Source organism: Mus pahari, chromosome 11, assembly GCF_900095145.1.
Source record: "Mus pahari chromosome 11, PAHARI_EIJ_v1.1, whole genome shotgun sequence".
Classification (NCBI taxonomy): Eukaryota; Metazoa; Chordata; class Mammalia; order Rodentia; family Muridae; genus Mus; species Mus pahari.
In genome coordinates, this window is record NC_034600.1 from 64,705,484 (window position 1) to 64,725,229 (window position 19,746).

The 19,746-nt window shown below is 33.9% G+C and overlaps 1 protein-coding gene across 3 annotated transcripts in view; it reads left to right on the forward strand.

Annotated features, from left to right (window-relative positions):
* The window catches only part of LOC110328733 (cadherin-10), a 193,661-nt gene that overhangs the window by 171,330 nt on the left and 2,585 nt on the right, over positions 1-19,746 (forward strand). For all 3 annotated transcript variants that reach the window (XM_021208155.2, XM_021208157.2, XM_021208154.2), the window contains exons 8-11: positions 3,026-3,162; positions 10,257-10,378; positions 15,085-15,193; positions 18,440-18,691. In XM_021208155.2, the coding sequence (XP_021063814.1) occupies positions 3,026-3,162; positions 10,257-10,378; positions 15,085-15,193; positions 18,440-18,691 (620 nt within the window). The remainder of the gene's footprint in view (positions 1-3,025; positions 3,163-10,256; positions 10,379-15,084; positions 15,194-18,439; positions 18,692-19,746) is intronic.

Consider the following 19,746-nt stretch of genomic DNA (forward strand, 5'->3'; position numbering starts at 1 on the left):
TTACTGATATAGACATTTAACTTTCCCTCACTAAATACCTAATATTTTCTTGGTCTACAATTAGAGTAGACCACGCTCTTGGTCCCAGTTTTCAAAACAGATTTTAAAATATGATTTGTTGGTTTTGCCCGTTGGTTTTAAAACAGTCTCATGTAACTCATAGTGATCACAACTGTACAGTGTACCCAAAGCGGACCGTAACGCTCTGATCTTCTGGATTTTAACTATATAATTCTAGGTCTTTTGGCCCATTCTTCTAGACCCAGACTATCCAGTTCTGCAGATCTTTATGTATGTGATCCAAGAACCCTGCCCAAAAAATGCTACATTCTAGAGAGCTATATACTGTTTTTGAGGGTTAAATTTCAGCCAAGTACTATTGTTATACTTACAAGATGTTTCTCAACAAAATCAAATCAGTTTGGCTCTTCATATAGACTCATCATTACTATACATGAAAATCTATCTGTGGACATTTATCAATAATGTAAAAAGTTAAATGACAATGTTTATCTGTTTATCTAGGAACTAGAGTAATGCCAGCTATAATGGTCTATATGACAACGACTTTACTCCATGATTGTAGTATATTTGACTTTGTTCTACCTTAGGTATAAAAAAATGCAAACAAATCAACTTAGATGTTATGATTTAGACAGAACCTAAAGACATGTATCTTAAAAATGGATATATACCATGCTAATCATGCATATATTATAAATTATGCTTTATATATCCAGTGATTTCATCTTTTTGGTAGAAACATAAAATATTTGGGAAAATTCTGCCTTTACTGAATAGGTACAAAATTTTAAGCATGTAACCCCATATATTCACATTATTGTAGGAGTTGTAAGGCATTTGTAGGTGATATAATGGATAGAAATAGACAATAGTTAGAAAAAGATATTTTGCTTGGACTGAGTAAGTTAAGACTTTAATGTATCACCATTCATTTAGGTTGTATTAGGAGTTGTGTGACATCTAGAAATAATGAACAGCTTACAGGATATTTTTATGGTTGTGTGAATATTATGTTATCTTAGATTTGGGCATCAGCATCTGAGAATTTTTGTGTCAACTGAATCAGTCTCCAATTATATCAAAGGCATATTATAGATATTCAGAAATATAGTTATTAGAGTCATATTTGTTGGATGGTTTACATTATATGTGGTATGAATGTTGTCAGTTATTGTGAATTGTTTATGTATAAATCAAAGAACAATTTGAAGAAACAAAGTGAAAATTGCCACATAATTTGCCAATAAAGAGATAGAAATAAAATTATGCAATGAACATACTTGAATAGACACATCTAGGATGATGAGATGGCTCAAATAATAAGAGCTCTTCCTTCCAGAATGATAATTAGAGTTCAAGTCTCAGGGTTCAAACGATGGGACAAAAAACCCAAGTGCTGTGGGCTGTCCTCTGATCTCCATGTGTACACTGTGGCATGTACACACACATACACACACACACACACACACACACACACACAGGCAGACAGACATGCACACACACATGAGCACACTCACACATGCGCACGCACACACACACAAATATAAAAATTAATTTTAATGCAGATCTTTTATGTCTGCTTTCAAGATACTTCCAAATAATTCTCCACATTATTCTATTACTTTTTAAATTGAGGCACAATGACAAGAAAAAAATAAACATAAATTGAATTGAGATTAGCCAGTGAGATTAGCACTACTCCTATTTTGTTTTATGTATTAATCAAAACCTTTCAGTTTCACATACTTCTTCACAAGTAATGAACTTTGCAGTCTTCCAACATATCCCTGGCTGTCCTCGAACTCACTTTGTAGACCAGGCTGTCCTCGAACTCAGAAATCCACCTGCCTCTGCCTCCCGAGTGCTGGGATTAAAAGTGTGCGCCACTACGCCCGGCATATCATTTCATTTTGATAAGTATTTGAAGATTGTGCTCATGTTTGAACATATTTTTCACTCAGAGAACTTTGCACATGAGAGTCAAGTAATATTCTGTAGAGTGTCAGCTGGAATTTCTTTCGGATTGAGGTAACCCTGGCAGTAGGTTTAATAATTTCTTGCCTTATTTCCTGTTTCAAATTTGTAATGAAACAAATTAGAATACAATATCAAAAACGGAGATGATTAATACTGGATGGTTTAATATTATAAGGTTACAAATTACTTCAACTACTATGGACAGTTGTGGACGACTGGGGGAAGAGGGTGAACACTTTGAGTTATCTTTTTACTTGCAAATTATTTCTAGTGTGGTGGTATATGATTTGCTTCATTTGATTATGGCTTAGCTGTGGTTTCATAAAGATATTGCTGCTTGCCTTGATTGTGCCACCATTGTGAGTTATACTGCCATTAGGCTTTCAAGTGACATGCAGCATGACACGTCTTATCAGGTTCGAAAGAAGTTCCTTTTCTTTATTTATGAAGATTTTACTCTTTAGGGACGTATAAGAACGTCTTATACTGGACTGTCTGAATTTTAAAAGGCCTTCAGTCATTTATTTTATAATCATACATGTGATTAGAGGACCTGAAGCTATCACAAATCACCAGTTGACAATGTATTGCACTGATGAAAGCAGTGTTACCTCCAATGTTATCATTAATAAGGAGACTGAATTTCTAACATTGACCATTTACGGTGGGCAATTGAAGTATTTCAACTACAGAAGACTTGGTTCCTGAGCATAGTCACTTAACAATGAAACTACATGTGACACTATTCTGTGTCCCAAAATACATCCACATTTGTTGAAGTTATATGGCAACAGGCAATAGTGTATATTTGCAGAACTTGTATATCCACACAAAGTAAGGTACCAGTTCTTGCCTGGACTAACAAATGTGCAACTGTTTCAATTGCCGAAACAGATTATATTCTACATCAGTTCTGCAGTTTCTTATAATTTTGAGTAGATACAAAATAACTTTGTATTTTACCATTTGTCCTTGCAAACCATCAATATTGTTACCATGTGTTTTCTTTGTTACCTATTTTCAGATTTACATTGGATCGCCATACTGACCTTGACAGGATCTTTAACATTCATTCTGGAAATGGATCACTTTACACATCAAAGCCACTTGATCGTGAATTATCTCAATGGCACAATCTTACTGTTATAGCTGCCGAGATCAGTAAGGAATTATAGTTAATGAATATTTCAATTTTTTGAATAATTTTCTTCCTGCATTTTCATATATTTGTATGATTATTTTATGTTGAAATAATTCTCTCTATACACATTAAATTTCAATGTGCTTTTTAAAATGACTTTTTAAAATGTCAATTTTTCATCGTTTCCTTTATTTTTAAACTGAGGTACATAGCTAAACATATTGCAGATATAGTAAAATGATATCTGTGCTCTCTTGGGTATTTTGAGATGCCTTGAGTATTGAATTGCCTAAACCATTTTTTTTTTAATCTCTGGTGCAGATTTGTTTTCTTTTGTTTTTTTATAAAGTTAGGTGTTGTAACAACATCCAGGACATATAAATTTGTTACATTATTCTGAGTTTTTTCAAGTTGCTTTTAATATAGTTTAGTTATTCCTTCCGTTTACATTGTGAATTTGACAGTTCGGTGTATTTGTAATCTTTTCTTCTAATATTTTTAGCACCATATCACTTGTTCTACTGAAATTTATTCATGTTCTTAATAACAGCATTTACCAAATTCTTTCTATTTTGAGTAAAGGATTTCTATAAGTATCTTGTAACTCTAGTCTCATGGTCAGAGATTATCTTAATTTATCCTTCTTCTGGGAGGCCTTTACTCCTCCTTTGATGCTGAAGTCTACTTTGCTGGGTATGGAAAGCCTTTTCTTGATCTTGATTGGCAGTTGTTTTCTATCAGGATGAGAACACATTACCTTCCAAGTCTTCTCGGCATTTAGAATTCTGTCTGAACTATCTTCTTCACCTACAGTATTTGCCTTTAAATTTACTTAGCATTGCTCTCTGTTGCAGACTGTAATATTCTTTCTTTGTTATGAACTTTTAACAATTTAACTATGTCACGGTAAAGTGCATATAGGTTAGAAGATCTAAACCTAGACTCTACATGCTGCTTGAACATGGATAGCCGTGATTTTTCCCTAGATTTGGGGAGTTTTCTTATTTTGTTTTACTGAAGAGGTGATTTTTACGCCCTCAAATTATAGCCCTCTTCCTCGGGTATACCAGTGAGTGAAATGCTTATTTAAGGGTACCTCACAGATTTTATATTTTCTCTTTATGCTTTCTTGGTTGTTTGTTCTTTCTGTCCCACACTAATAATTCAAAATATGTTTCTTCAACTCTGTTATTTTTTCTTCTGCTTATTCCAATCAAGCTGTCAACTAATTTTTCTTTCTGACCTTTAGAGTGTCTTATTTTCTTTGGTGTCCATCCAGTTCCCTTTCAGATGTGTTACCTGCCTTAATTCATTTAATTATTTGTAAGGTTCATTCATTTTTCTTGTATTTCTATATTGAGAATGGTCATATCTTGAGATTAGTATCATTTTATGCTGCTATATGATGACCTTCCTAATAATTTACTCTAATAATGAACCTTGGGGTGGGGGGTGGGGTATCAGTCTTGGGTTTGATTCACAGCACTGTGGGGAAGCTAAGTCTAGGTAAAGGGAAAAAAGCAAGTGCAAAGATGATGAGATGTGAAGAAGTTAGGTACTTCATTTCTCTGTCAAGCAAAATGCAGTGTCGAGTGTTTCTCACTCATGTTATAATGGCCAAGACTTATCTTCCAACAGGTTTTTTTCCTCAGGCCACCTGATTCAGCAGAGCTAAAATTAGAAAAGCATCAAGCTGAAAAGTCACATGACCACAATCGGGCAGGATGGAGGCATAGATTGCTTTCAAGATCTTTAAATTAGAATTTCTCTTGCTAATATTTTTATTAACATCATCTTATGGAAGAGCTCGGTCTGTGGAGAGTTTTGTAATTTTACAGTCACACTGCCAGAAGCAATAAACTGGGAATCAGATTGATTATTTGATTTCTAAATCTAACACTTAATTCTGTGCTTGCTTTAAAGGAAAAAAAAAATCAATAGTTCATCCAATTAGAAAATGGCAAGTTAAAGTCTGAGATGAATACATTTTTTTAACATTGCAGCGGATATCGTTCCCAAAGAGAGGAATGTGTCATTGTTTAGTAGACTGCTGAAAATCATTATGGACCCAGATGTGATAACACATACCCAATGCTCAGAAGGCCAGAAGGCTGAATCACAGAGATGTTGGGGAAGCCCCGCCTCAGACTACAAGAATATTATCAAACCCTAAATAATAAATAAAAGGAAAATATCATTAAAAATTTGAGATGGTGGCAACAGAGCCTTAAATTAAATGTGCAGTCTGTTACACATTAAAGAAACTAAGAGAGCCACATACCCATGCTTCTGCAATCCTTCTCCCAAGACCCAGTCCCTTGCTGAATCAATTGTAAGACAAAGCATCTCTGTATAGTTTTAACAAGAAGCGTCAACTTTCAACTGAACCAGGCTGAGAAACTGCCTAAAAATTCCATACATGTAGTACTGAGTGAACACACCCATCAGTCGGAGATATTGGAGGAGATTATTACAGACTCAGACCTGGTCTGAGTCACCCAGAATCTCAGCTGTATGAGAAGTCTAGTCAGATAACTTTTTTTTAAAGCTTCTAACTAAAATAATGAATTGAGCTTCACCATCCTAGCTGGGATCTGAAATGGAGTCACACATGCCTTTTCCAGAGACCCTGCTTTGTTGAGAGAGTTATAAATGACAGTGTCATGTGAGTCCATCAATTTTAAAATGTATTTTTTTTTTCCTATGAGGAAAACTTCTATTTCTCTGTCTTCACCCAGATCTAATGAGATCCATTTTGGAGCTTCTGGAATCTAATTGTTTGTGCTGTCTGCTCAACTCAAGATCCTTCAAGCTCAGTGAGCTTGCAATTGCATTTTCTATTTCAGATGCTTTGAGAAATTTAACTTCTAAAGCTAGTTGAAGTAATTATGATTCTGTAAAAAGCGAAGCCAATTACTTCTTAAGTGCTAAGCCTATTCTTGCCCTTAAGTGAAATCAATCTGTGGAATAAGCGCTGGAAATGCCCACCTGCCAAATGCATGTAGCCAAGACCCCATTATGCTGTTCTGAGCATTGAATGTCATGAGAGTGGAAGAAAAAAAAAACACATAGAGGGGATTGTTTCACTAGGCTTTAAACACTGGTTCTAGGGTAAATGTGTTCCACACCAAGCCCTGAACAGGACAGCGGTGTGTGGAAATGAACCTTTTACAGAAGTGTTTTCAGGTCCCGCCTCTAACAGCTCAGTTCTCCATGGCACAGCAAAACTCACATCATGTAACAAACACAGTCTGCCTTGAGTAATTATTCAGTGCATTATTCCATAGCATAGTTCTTTTCCTTCTTTAAAGATAAATTCTAAAATGACAGGTGGAAAATGCAAAACTCTAAAATTAAGGTCACGAACAGTAATAATAAACTTGTGATTTTTAGAACACACACAAAGGAAGACAGAGAGTGCCTATAATTACATATGTGTATATATGTGTATATATATATATATGTGTGTGTATTGCATATGATAATATATAGCATATTATTATATGCATATATATGACAATATATCATATTATATGCATATATATTATCATATGCAATAATGGTCAGATTTTGATGTAATTATATATAATTTATATTGATAAAAATATCATTTAACACATGCAGAAAAGTTACCTTTTTTGAAAGCCCTGGGAATCAAGAGAATGACTCAAGCTTGTCTCTCTCTCGATGACTGGAAAAGCTTATGCATGCGGGGGAATGGCCTTACTTGAGGACGCACATCCTTGCAAGCATTTATGGCTCATGCCTCGTTGTTATAGTACAGTTTCCCTGGAGGATTCTGAGGCAGATTCAGGTGGCAAACATAAGCCAGCTGCTATTCAGTATGATTCTTCCTTGGAATGCTTTATATTTTTATTTATACAGAAGCTGTAGCATCTGCCAGCAAAAAAAAAAAAAAAAAAGATTAGTGTAAGCACTGTTTTCTGAATAGATGACTCCAGGCCTTATGCTTTATAAAGTGCATTCATCCCTGTGGATTTAGCTTTTGATTCAAAGAACCTTGAGTTATTCAGAAAGAAGCTGAGGAGTCTTCCTATTGTGTTTGAAAAGGGTCTCAGAAAGCAATTTCTTACCTATGAAACTATTTTTATTTTGTCTCTTTCAAGGCCATCCGCATAATTAGAAAGTGGCGCTTCCAACATGAGTTAATAAAAATAAATATTTTGCATGCGTACCACTCTATCAATAGGTAAAACAGCATATTGTAGAAGCATACCCTTCCACTCTTCCCCATAGAAACATCAGGAGGTGAGGGTCCACTCCTACATGCATATACTTCTAAGTATTAGCAAACAGTCTAAGAGTGAGGGCATTAGGAACACTGAAAAACAACTTTTTTTTCTGTTTTTGGTTTTTTGGTTTATTTATTTATTTATTTATTTATTTATTTATTTATTTATTTATTTATTGAGACAGTGTTTCTCTGTGTAGCCCTGGCTGTCCTGGAACTCACTCTGTAGACCAGGCTGGCCTTGAACTCAGAAATCCACCTGACTCTGCCTCCCAAGTGCTGGGATTAAAGGCGTGCGCCACCACTGCCTAGCCTGTTTCTGTTTTTTTTTCATTTGTCTTCTTTCTTTTTTTTTTCTTCTACTTCTTGTCCACATATTCATCAGATCCAAGTGAATGGAGGGACACTCTTAGTGTTATTTGTATCTTTTTGTTCTGCGTATATTTTATTGTGATGAAAATTAGCCTAAACTCCTATGTAATAGAAAGAACTGAACAAGGTATGTTTTGATTCTAAAGGTGACTTCGGTGGTAATACTTAAACTATTCTGAGGTCCAATCTCATAATTGATGCTTTGTTAAAAGACTCTTATCAAATCAAACTTCTGTGTGACCAGAAGTCCTGCTTTGATATATATTTCATAAACTGAGTCAGAGGAAAGATGGAATATATTGACCAAAGTCAAAATACATGAGTGGTAAACTTGAGAGTCAGCAAAGCTCAGCCGGACCCTGCAACCAAAACCCTCAACTTTACAGTACTGTATTCTGCATTTTGTGCAGTAAGATTTTGAAAAGTCATAAATTCTGGCAGCTTAATATATAAGAATTAAGAAAATTCAAGTTAGACTGAAGAGAAGGTTGAATTTCAATTAATAGTTTTTTGTTGTAAGAAGGGAAGGTAATTATATTTCACATTTTTCACAATGTTGTAACCTTTTGTTTATAATTTTTAGCCTTATAAACCCACCTGATCAGAAACCAGCTTTTACCTGTATAATTAAAAACACAGTATATCAAAAATCTTATCATAGTAAAACTCTTTTTTTTTTTTTTTTTTTTTTTGGCTTTTCCAAGACAGGGTTTCTCTGCTTCTCTGCTTCTCTGCTGTATATCCCCTGGCTGTCCTGGAACTCACTTTGTAGACCAGGCTGGCCTCGAACTCAGAAATCCGCCTCCCTCTGCCTCCTGAGTGCTGGGATTAAAGGTGTGCGTCACCACCGCCCAGCTCATAGTAAGATTCTTATCATAGTAAACACAGTATATCATAGTAAAATCTTTCAAATTTTAATATGTGCTGCATTTGTATTTAATACCAAAATTTTACATTTGTATTTTAAAAGATAAATATTAGAAAAAAATCAATAAGACAAATATCATTAATTATTTTGCCCAGATATTTAAGAATAGTGCTAAACCTCTATTTGTTATATTTTTCATGTGTCTCATCTTGTACTTAAAATTTTTACTTTATTATACATAACAACTTGAATTTCACACATTAATATGTTATATATTTTCTTATGTGCATATATTACATAATATTTTCATCAGTTTCCCAAAACACTTCTAATTATCTTTATTGCGAACTTTCAAAATCGTTGATTTTTTTTAATACACATTATTTTATTATTTTCTGTAGTAGCTCTGGTATGGAATAGCACATCAGAACGTACCTTTCTCTTAGGACATGTTCATCATTCCTGCTCATCCTTCTTCATCCTCCCTTCTTCAAAGCCTCTGAAACGTCCATGCTTCACTCAGTTTCTATGACATCAATGTTTTCACTCAACGTGTTCCTTCAATCATGTGGTACTTGACTCTATAGTTGCCTGACTTATAATGATTTCCACATCCATCCACATTGTCTTTGGATAACTAATTTCATTCTATTTATAACTGTATATTATTCTGTTGTGTTTGTGTGCCTTCTTTTCTCTTTCTAATCCTAATTTGATGGACACTATGTTGTTTTGACTCTTGTGAATAGAATAACTGCCTAGAAATGCAAGATATAGATTGTGCCATTATGAAAAATAAAAGGATGGAACTAAGATTAAGATAAATAGATATATTTTAAAATTTTGTTCATCAAAATCATAAATACAATTCTTATTTCTTCATGACAAATTTGATGGTCTTAATTTCACCATTTTTTAAAAAATACAGATATGGTGAATAATATGTTCTTTGGAGCTTGTTTGTGTAGAATGAATTGATTTGCAAAGTCACTCTTGGCACCGGTGTCATGGTTCAGTAGAAAAAGGCATTTAGTGCCAAGCCTGATGATCCTAGTTCAATCTCTGAGTTCCAGATTGTGGAAATAAAGATATTAGATTTTGTTTTTATTATAGAATTAAAGTGGTAAGTTCTAAGGCTGGTGACTTTGGCTAAGTATCTAATCTATTTCAAAGTTCTTCTTCTTCTTCTTCTTCTTCTTCTTCTTCTTCTTCTTCTTCTTCTTCTTCTTCTTCTTCTTCTTCTTCTTCTTCTAGGTTGTTAAACACAAAAAAATGAGTGTCATTGCCATATATTCCACGGATTTAATAAATAATTATATAATCCCATCTCATAATTGAGTAATAGAAACACACATATAACATGAAGTCAATTACACTGTACTGTACTTTGAAAGGAAAATTTTAAAACAATAATAGTACTCTTGTGCTCAATAACAAGGGAATTCATGACTATTTATTAAGCTCGGTAGTAATTTTCTTTATTGTATTTGTTCATTATGTAAAAGAATAGATGCAATGATTATTTGTATGTAAGCACTTAGTGTCCATAGGTGCATATCTAAATTAAATTGAATCTGGCACACAAATATATTTTTCTAAACATGTTTATGTCCTTTCTCTAGATAATCCTAAAGAGACAACTCGTGTGTCTGTTTTTGTGAGGATTTTGGATGTTAATGACAACGCTCCACAATTTGCTGTGTTTTATGACACATTTGTATGTGAAAATGCCAGACCAGGACAGGTGAGCAAATATACAACTCCAGTTCACGATGGTTTTAGCTCTGTGTAAATGTGATTTTGTCAAAACCTTGGAAAGGATGAACCAAACAGAGTTAGAAATATTTACATATATTCTCATTAGAAGTTTAGAAAGTGTTTGATGTTTTTAAAGTTGAAAGCATTTTAACAGTCAAGTTACACAATCCCTTTGACATGTTGTGATGCAATAAATTAATAATGAGTTCTTACTCTCTAATAGTAAAATAATAATAATAATAATAATAATAATAATAATAATAATAATATATTGTCTTTCCCATTAAAGTTGAGGTGTGAATAGTAGCTTTAAATTTTAAAACTTTTTGAATTAAGATCAAACACTGGAATCTGCTCTGTGCCATTAGCCCAATATTAATAACTATTTAGTAAAATGGAAGTTGGTGTTAATACAGGTTTTAATGTTGGAACCTGGACCTTGACAGCTCCAGCCAGCTGGTCTCTGCCACTCATTTTGAACTCGACAAGTAAGAATGAAAGGCAGAGAAACAAGATTTGCTCAGTGTGGTGAAGTTTAAATGAAGAACCAATAAAAAGGACCAGTGATGTCCAACGAGTCTACCTTTGGCGTCATAACATGAGAGTTTGGTTAAAAAGAATTCAGGGAAGATGCATAACGAAGCAGTCTGGTCAAGAGTGGCCCTGCCTGCCATTGGCACGACCTTGTTTCATTGTCTTATCTAAGGTGGTCTGTGAAATTGTCCAAAGTACTTAATCTATTTCATGGTGACAAGTTTCTCCTATGGCTAGCACAGGAGAAGGAATTTTCTTCTCCAATATGAGATGCATGGGAAATTGCCAAAGTAGTCTATTGCTCAGTAGTCTAATAGCCCACTGGTAGAGTACGAATAGCTCTTCAGAATATCTTCTTTGCTGAAGGCTGGTGACAGTGGGACTCAGGGAAAGGCAGAGACACTGGATCACTGAAACACTCAATCAGTATTGGGTCGTATGTGAACATGTTTTAAGGCAATGCAGCCCTGTTCATTCACTGCTACGGACTTCCTGTTTTTCCTTAGTGTGACAACACATAAAGTACTTAATGACTTCATTTTAGTCTTTTGAAGCATTCTTTCTACATCAGTTTTGTTTGAATTATTTAAATCATTTCCTCAGTGGACTCATTTTGTTGTTTGAAAAGCTCTGGCATATATGGCTGAAAGAAATGCTCTTAATTGGCTTGAGTGCTATCTTCACAGAAGGAAGCTGCATATTATAAATAATAATTGGGAATCAAAAGCATTTTATTAGTGATAGAGAAGCCATTGAGAAACTGTGTTGTATTTTGACATCATTTAGTGCTTTTATAAACATCAATGTCATTGCTATATTTTTATGCAAATTGCATTGTAGAATAACTCAAGTTGTTCTCGTGAATATTGTAATGGGAATTCAATAGCTTGTCTATTGTTTGAAAGAGCAAAATTATTGCAATTGGATTTTTTTCTTTAAACCGTTATGGAAATGTTTATTTCTGAATATTTAAATAACTTAGGTGCTTCTAACTTTCTTCTTAATGAAGCAGTGTCTACCGTAAAAGTCTTCCAAATAGTCCTCGGCCAAGCAGGCTCAGCATGATTTCAGTTAAAATCTTTGCTGTAAGTGATAAATTATCCACTTTGCTACTACTACATGCACTGCTCACTCCATGATCATTCAATTTGATTTTTAAAGAGATATCTTTTAGAACAGTTGAGTCATAAACACTGATATATTGATGTATTCAAAATATTCAAAACAAAAAATTCTGCACATTTTCTTGTGCTTTCTCTTACTCACTGTAGCTATCCCACTATTTCAAGATTTTCTGAATAGTTGAAAATAGTTAATGAAGAAATATAATCAAAAATTTGTCTTAAAATGTGTTTACCCAGTCTTAACCACCTTAATATTAAGAATATGATTAATTCTTTTCTAGCTGCCCACATCTGCAGATATGTCCATATGGAGAGTTTTTGTGCATATTAGTTTGTTTTAGTGTGATTGCATAAAAGTTGTTTTGTTTAAACAAAAAATTTCAAATATGAGTATTGAAATCAATAGTGGTCTTTTATGACAAGTGTCAGTATTCCAAAAAGTTGGGAGGCTGAGACTGGGGCATCATGAGTTCAAGGTTTTCCCACCTACATAGTGTACTGAAGGACAGTTTAGGTTACATATTTTTTTCTCAAAAGGCAAAAATCATGGTGGAAATGAAAAGTTTATGGATTTGAGACTGGAAGTCATGACATTTAAATGAGCAAAAACGAGATGGTTATTATTTTGAGTTCACCTGCCTTGAACACTTGGACTTCTGAGCATGTTTGCATTATTTATTGAGCACCTTAATCCAGACAGTAGCCCTATAATTTATGTGTTGTTCTTTAAGTAACACTTAGATCTACAGGATGGGGTATAGTTCTGCTCATTTGGTGTGTAGACAAAAGGGTAAGTCAGAAATAGAACTGTGTGCCACTACATTTTCCTTTGCATCCCTTGCCTTTAGTCTTGTGAGTTCCTTGATTTAAGGAAGGGGTATTTTGTGTAGAAAGGGTGAAACTTGCCCACTGGTAGTTAACTGGTCTTGTTTGCCTAAATTGGGCTGTTTAGCTCCTCCCCCACACCTCAGAAATGATAGTCTTCAGAAATGGGAAGAGTAAGCTGACTCTTCCTGTATCGATTTCCCTTACTCATGTCCACTTCTTCAGCTAATGATTATATTTTTGTGTCAAGGGCACAAAGTGACATGGACATCTCAGAGAGTCTTAGTTTAGTTGGGGCTGGCTTACAGGTTCAGAGGGTCAGTCCATTATCATCAAGGTGGGAGCAGGGCAGCATCCAGACAGGCATGGTGCAGGAGGAGCTGAAAGTTCTACGTCTTCATATGAAGGCTGCTAGCAGATGACTGACTTCCAGGCTGCTAGGATGAGGGTCTTAAAGTCTACACCCACAGTGACACACTCCAACACGGCCAAACTTAATCCAACAGTGCCACTTCCAGGGCCAACCATATACAAACCATCATAATTAGGATCACTGAAATACCCTTGAAGTTGCAGGAGAACATGAAAATACAAGTCAACTTTGTTACTGCGAAAGGACTGACCTGTATGTCCTCCACCACATACATATCCAAGAGCATTATGTTTTGTCTGTATATTTCCTTTTCTAGCATTAAAATACAATGAAATAGTGATTGCTTCATGATCCAGAGGAAATCTTATTTTTACTTGGGTAATGAACATGAGTTCTAGAATGGTAGAGACACAGCTATGTGTCATTTTGTTTATTGTCCCTTTAATACAAGCATATTTCCCTTCTATATCACTGAGATTTTAAAAAGTGCTTCAGTTAAAACTGATCATTAATGCCTTGGTGCTACAAAACTTAATCAATGTACATATTTCACTCACAGATGTCAGGTATATCTTATAATTTCCCAAATACATATGTAAAGAAGTGGACATTGGTCCTTAAAAATATATTAGCTTGTTCTAGATTGGAATGGTAATTTGGAGTAACAGTTCCAAATGTTATTTTGAGACCTTGTGGTTGTTCTTTAAAGGGTCATTTGTTCTACTTTTCCATTGCTACTAAGTATTTTTTTAGCACTTCTCTGTATTAACATTAATTTTAGTGTCTGAGAAATTTCCTCTGGTCAGTCTCTGTTATTTCATTTATATCTTTCTTTCTTCTTCAGTATACTAGTGAATCACTGTTTTAAAAAGGAAAATTCAAAGAATGGTTAAAAGACGAAGAGTTAGGGGAGAAGAAACAGATAAATTACAAACTTTTAAGGAGTCACCTTCCAAATTCCATTCTTTCTACATTTCTGTATTGAATGCATTCATTTATCTGTATTCTTTGATTCTATTATAATTTGTTTCCATTTATTATTATCATAATAAATATTTAGTCAACCATGATTTAATACTGTTTTAAAATAATTTCAACATTCAAGTGATTATACTTGTTCACTATTTCTAGAAAGTACTATATTGCTTTGTGTGGCTTAATTAAATTTCTTGAATGGCTCTGAAATAAATAATTTGAAGTATAATAAGTAGGCTATTTTTACTGCTATTGCTATAACATGTTTTGAAAGAAAAGTAATTTAATATAATGTGATAATAATTTGTTCAGTGTCAAATTATCTTGCATAATGTTTTAAGCTTCAAATTCCTTGTTAAATCAACAAAAACTCAGGAAAATATTTTAGTCAAATAGGCATATAATGATAAACTAAAACTTTAATTTTAATTAAGAATAAGTTTGAATGTTTCTGCAAGCATCAATAAATATAGGTTTCTGATGTTATTTTAAATTTAATATCTTAAATGATTAAGCATATAAATGGAAAAGAAGTCAGGTGACCTAAGAGTATGTACATGCCTGTGCTTGATCCATTGTCATGTGTGTAGTGAAAACATAATGAAGGTGACAAGTGATGTCTATAGCAAGATAGGGCACTATATTTTCAACTTGAAGTACAGAGAAGTTCTCTTTTATTTATTGTATTTGTTCAATTTGGAATGTGTATGTGAGTGCATGTCTGTGTGTGCATGCGTGTATTCTTAAATATAACCTGTTCAGACATTATAATGGTACTTGTATGTATGTTTTCAAAATGGCATCTATGATCCCTATTCTATTCACAGACATGAGATGATTGTAATGTTTTCTTTCTCGCAGCTGATACAGACCATAAGCGCAGTTGACAAAGATGACCCCTTAGGTGGACAGAAGTTTTTCTTCAGTTTGGCTGCTGTGAATCCGAACTTTACAGTACAAGATAATGAAGGTCATTTTTGTACTGTTTTCATACAAAATATTAAAAAATAGGAATTATTACAACATATTAATTCATTTGTTTATGCTGTGTATGGACCTAATGGCATAGAGTTAAAAACTCTTTATATACGTATTTAGTAATGCATTATGATAATATCTTTTTTGAGCTTATTTGCTCCTTTAAATTTTAATTAATAAAATAAATTATAAAATTATAAGAGTTCAAGGAAAGGTGAAATGTTGAAATGATTAGAAAGGCTACAAATAGTAAGCTAATACTGTAAACATGATAAGACATGAATGGCTGTAAAAAGTAAAGATTATGTGCATATCTATCATACAAACTTTAAAGGAACATAATAGTATCCTAGTACTGTAGACTAAAGGACAGTTGTGAGAAAGGAGAAACAGGCACAGAATCCAGAAGAAGCATTTGCACATTTCTTGTTGCAGCAGCAAGTATGCTATTGTCTTTTGTAAAATACATATTTCCTATCTCTGAAATTATTTCTTTTTTTTCTCATAGAAGGCATAAAGCATTTTAGATACACATTGTGAAAACAGCTATGATTTTTAAAATTTCAACAAATATGTGTCACGAGAACTATGCGACTCTAGACTAGGGTTTGTGTGCCATTAAAACTCGTCTATATTTAATACGTTTCGTGGCAAATAGTGACTTCAGCTTCTGATGCTAGATGATATATTTGCCCCACTGTGGCTGCAGAGGTATTTTAAATAAATCTCATAAGCACATTAGCCAATATACAATGCTTTCCTCAGTGTTTGAGATGTATTAGCAAAGCCAGTTGGCTGTTCTCCCTCCAGGATGGTTCCAAAGCGCCATAAGACAGCTTAAAACCTTGCACCATTCTACATCATGCTATCTACTCACCAAGAGATTTCATCCAGTAGAACGCTCACATAACAAATAAGTGAGGCAACGAGAAATTAGCCTTCTGAGACACGTTCCACTAAATCTTAAGATTTGAAATGTCCATGTTTTCTGTCACCCTAGACACGTAAAGTAATTGGATTAAAAAAGTGTAACATGGACTTGGCAGTTAATATACACAGTGCTGCACTGTTTCTGAATTTCGGATGCACAACATTCGGTATAATTTCAATTTGCTGAACTTGGTAACCTAAACATAGGTTTTATAGATTAGAGCTGTCTGTATTGAATCCTCAGTACCGATCTGACAGTACTTATTTCTGAGTTTATTTAGTTTAGATTCATTTCCTGTGAAACGGAGAACTAGATATTAAAAAGACAGATAGGTTAGGATTGCTGCTGTCATGGCACAACCTTTCAAATGTCCTGGAGAAACCACTTAAGACTCACCTCAGCTGACTTTTAACGTAGATTATCATTTTGTTTTATTAGAAAGAATTCTCAATTCTATATAATTTACTCAAAGGAATAAAGTAATACAAATATCAACCTAAAGAGCTCACTGAGTAGCATTCCATTAAATTTGGTGAAATATCTGATCTAATTTTATATATGTTACTGTTTTATGTTATTCGGTCCGGATTTAAAAAGTTGTGATTATACATGAATCAATTCAAGGATACAGCTTTTGTGATATTTGCCCTTTTCTTGTCCATAAGTTCATGTTATATATCTGAAATTTAATGATACCAATCCTTTTTTTTTTAAAGTGGGTTATTTCTGTGGTAAGCCAAATAACATTTATCGCAATTTAAAAATATTGTTTCATAAAACTTTGAATCATAGAGATATTTTTAAAAGAATGACTGGCTCATAAATATGGCAAACATATTACAAAAATAAGATCCAAAAGATTCAAGAGGTTAAAGGCACCTAGACAAGATACTGGAACTGCAACCTTGTATCTGAGATATTAATGCTTGAGAGGTCCATGTTGGAATTTGCTCAGATGTTTCCAATACTTTATAAAGATCTGCTTTCCTAAGATAGTTGAGATCTTTCTAATAATGTAGAAGACACTATATATATTCAGCTACCGATCCAGGATATGACTATTTTTTTTTTCTGTCCTGTTTGTTTTACCTAACAACTGAGTGACTCCTGTTTCTATACTGGCCATAGAGACAGCCTTTTAAGAATCAAAACTGCATTCATCTGACAATAAAACATGATAGAAAGTAACATACTCCACGGTCTTTAAATGTTGGTTGTTTGAGTCTAGAATAAACTACTTCTGCCTTTACCTGTAATTCATATTGAAAACAGGGTAACATATCTGAATAGGGACACATAACCAGCAGCATAGTAATTAATTCTATGGTTGAATTTATTAAAACTATATATTTTTTGAATGTTATGTTACTCCCCAACAGTCATAGCAAGTTGTTCATTAATAATACACATATATATGTTTATATATTTTTTTCTCATGCTTTCATTTTAATGACTGGAAGCAGTGTTGAGAAATATTCATTATTGGCTAACCTTTGAGTATACATTAGAAACAATGGATTTAAATAACTTTATCGATTTATGTTCTTACAAGATCATATTTTCCCCATAATTGTCAGAGTCAAGCATATTTTTACGTGAAATTACGCACTCAGATATGTGTGAATTTAAACAATTCAAGTGATTATTTTCCTTGATAAAAGCTTGCTTTTTAAAACTTCTAAAATATTTATCATCTGTACAGATTTCATAAATGAATTCTTATATTTACCATTATATAATAATCATTTGCAACCAAACCAGTAATGGAGTCTGAATGAGGGGCTGCATTTCTTTTTCTTTTTTTCTTTTTCTTTCTTTTTTTTTTTTTAGATTTATTTATTTATTATATGTAAGTACACTGTAGCTGTCTTCAGACACTCCAGAAGAAGGAGTCAGATCTTGTTACGGATGGTTATGAGCCACCATGTGGTTGCTGGGATTTGAACTCCGGACCTTCGGAAGAGCAGTCGCGTGCTCTTACCTACTGAGCCATCTCACCAGCCCCCAGGGGCTGCATTTCTATAATGGCAGTGCTCAGCAGCTTCACCAGACAAACTGATTTTAGTCAAGTCCAACCAGTGCTACACAGCAAGATCCTTTCTCAAAATTAATAATTAGCAAGGCATAGTGCTACGTTCCTCATATTATCTAGTATACCTCACCTAGTTTGAATTGCAGTATGAATATTGAATAGAAATTTTCATAGTTTACCTAAAATGATAATTAGTTTTAATTAAAAACCACAGTTCACTCTGAATCAAACTGACTGTTCTAAATTATTTTGCCATGCTTTCGAATTTCTTTTAGACAACACTGCCAGAATTTTAACCAGAAAGAATGGCTTCAACCGTCATGAAATAAGTACCTATCTACTGCCGGTGGTGATATCTGATAATGACTACCCAATTCAGAGCAGCACTGGCACCCTGACGATCCGTGTGTGCGCCTGTGACAGCCAAGGCAACATGCAGTCCTGCAGTGCGGAAGCCCTGCTCCTCCCTGCTGGCCTCAGCACTGGTGCCTTGATCGCCATTCTCCTCTGCATCATTATCCTGCTGGGTAAGGAGTGAAGGAAGGAAGGGGATGGTCTTCCCGGATGACTAGTTCAGTCTGTAATTGAATAGGGAAGGTTACCTTCAAAACACACCACCTCTCAACTAATGCTAAAGTTCAAAGATTCACGTAAGTTAACTGGGACAGACTAGCAACATGGAAACATTTTTTTTTTTTTTGTCTAGTCATAATATATATCCACTGGAGTCATCCTTATGGTAATGGATGTAGCAGAATTTTATCTGTGGGAATTAAGTGAAAATACACACCAAATAGGTATCTTTCTTGACAGTGTAGTAAATAAAGTTAAATCAGTAATGGTAACAAACTGACCATACTTGAGAGAAGGTCGGTGACCAGTAGAAGATAGCCAACAGAAAAAGAACCAATGGAATCTTTTAAGTTTTTGTCTCTTAATGGTTTATCAGGTTTCTGGTTTTGGTTTTTAACCTTACAGGTCTTTTCCTTATATCTTACGGGGTTTTTTGTTTGTTTTTTAAATGTGTGTACATTCTTTGCACACATATCCTTGTGTGCACATTTATGTGTCTTTGGGTCTTTTTGTGTTTCCTGTGCTTATTCTTTCTCCTCCCCGCTCCTTTTTTAAAAATGTTTGTTTGTGTGGTCTGTTCTGTTCTATCTTATTATTATTATTATTATTGTTATTATTATTAAAGCCAGTTTTCTAAAGAGAAAGAAAGGGTGTGGATTTGGGTGGGTGAAAAGGATCTTGAAAAATATAGGGGAGGAAAAACCGTACATAGAATATACTATATGAAATAATATTCTAGAAGGCGGCGGGGAGACCAAAACCAAAGTGTTAATAAGTTTTTATTAAGTTACTATTGAGTATTTATCAGTGTACCAAACACTACCACAAGTTTTGGGGTTTTTTTTTTGTTTGTTTGTTTGGTTGGTTTGGTTTGGTTTTGGTTTTTGGTTTTTGATTTTTTGTTTTGTTTTTTGTTTTTATGTTGTTGATTTTTTTTTTTTTTGGTCAATTTGATTGTTTTTTTTTTTTTTTAAGTGCACAAACTTTTGAAATTTACTGTCCTAACTCA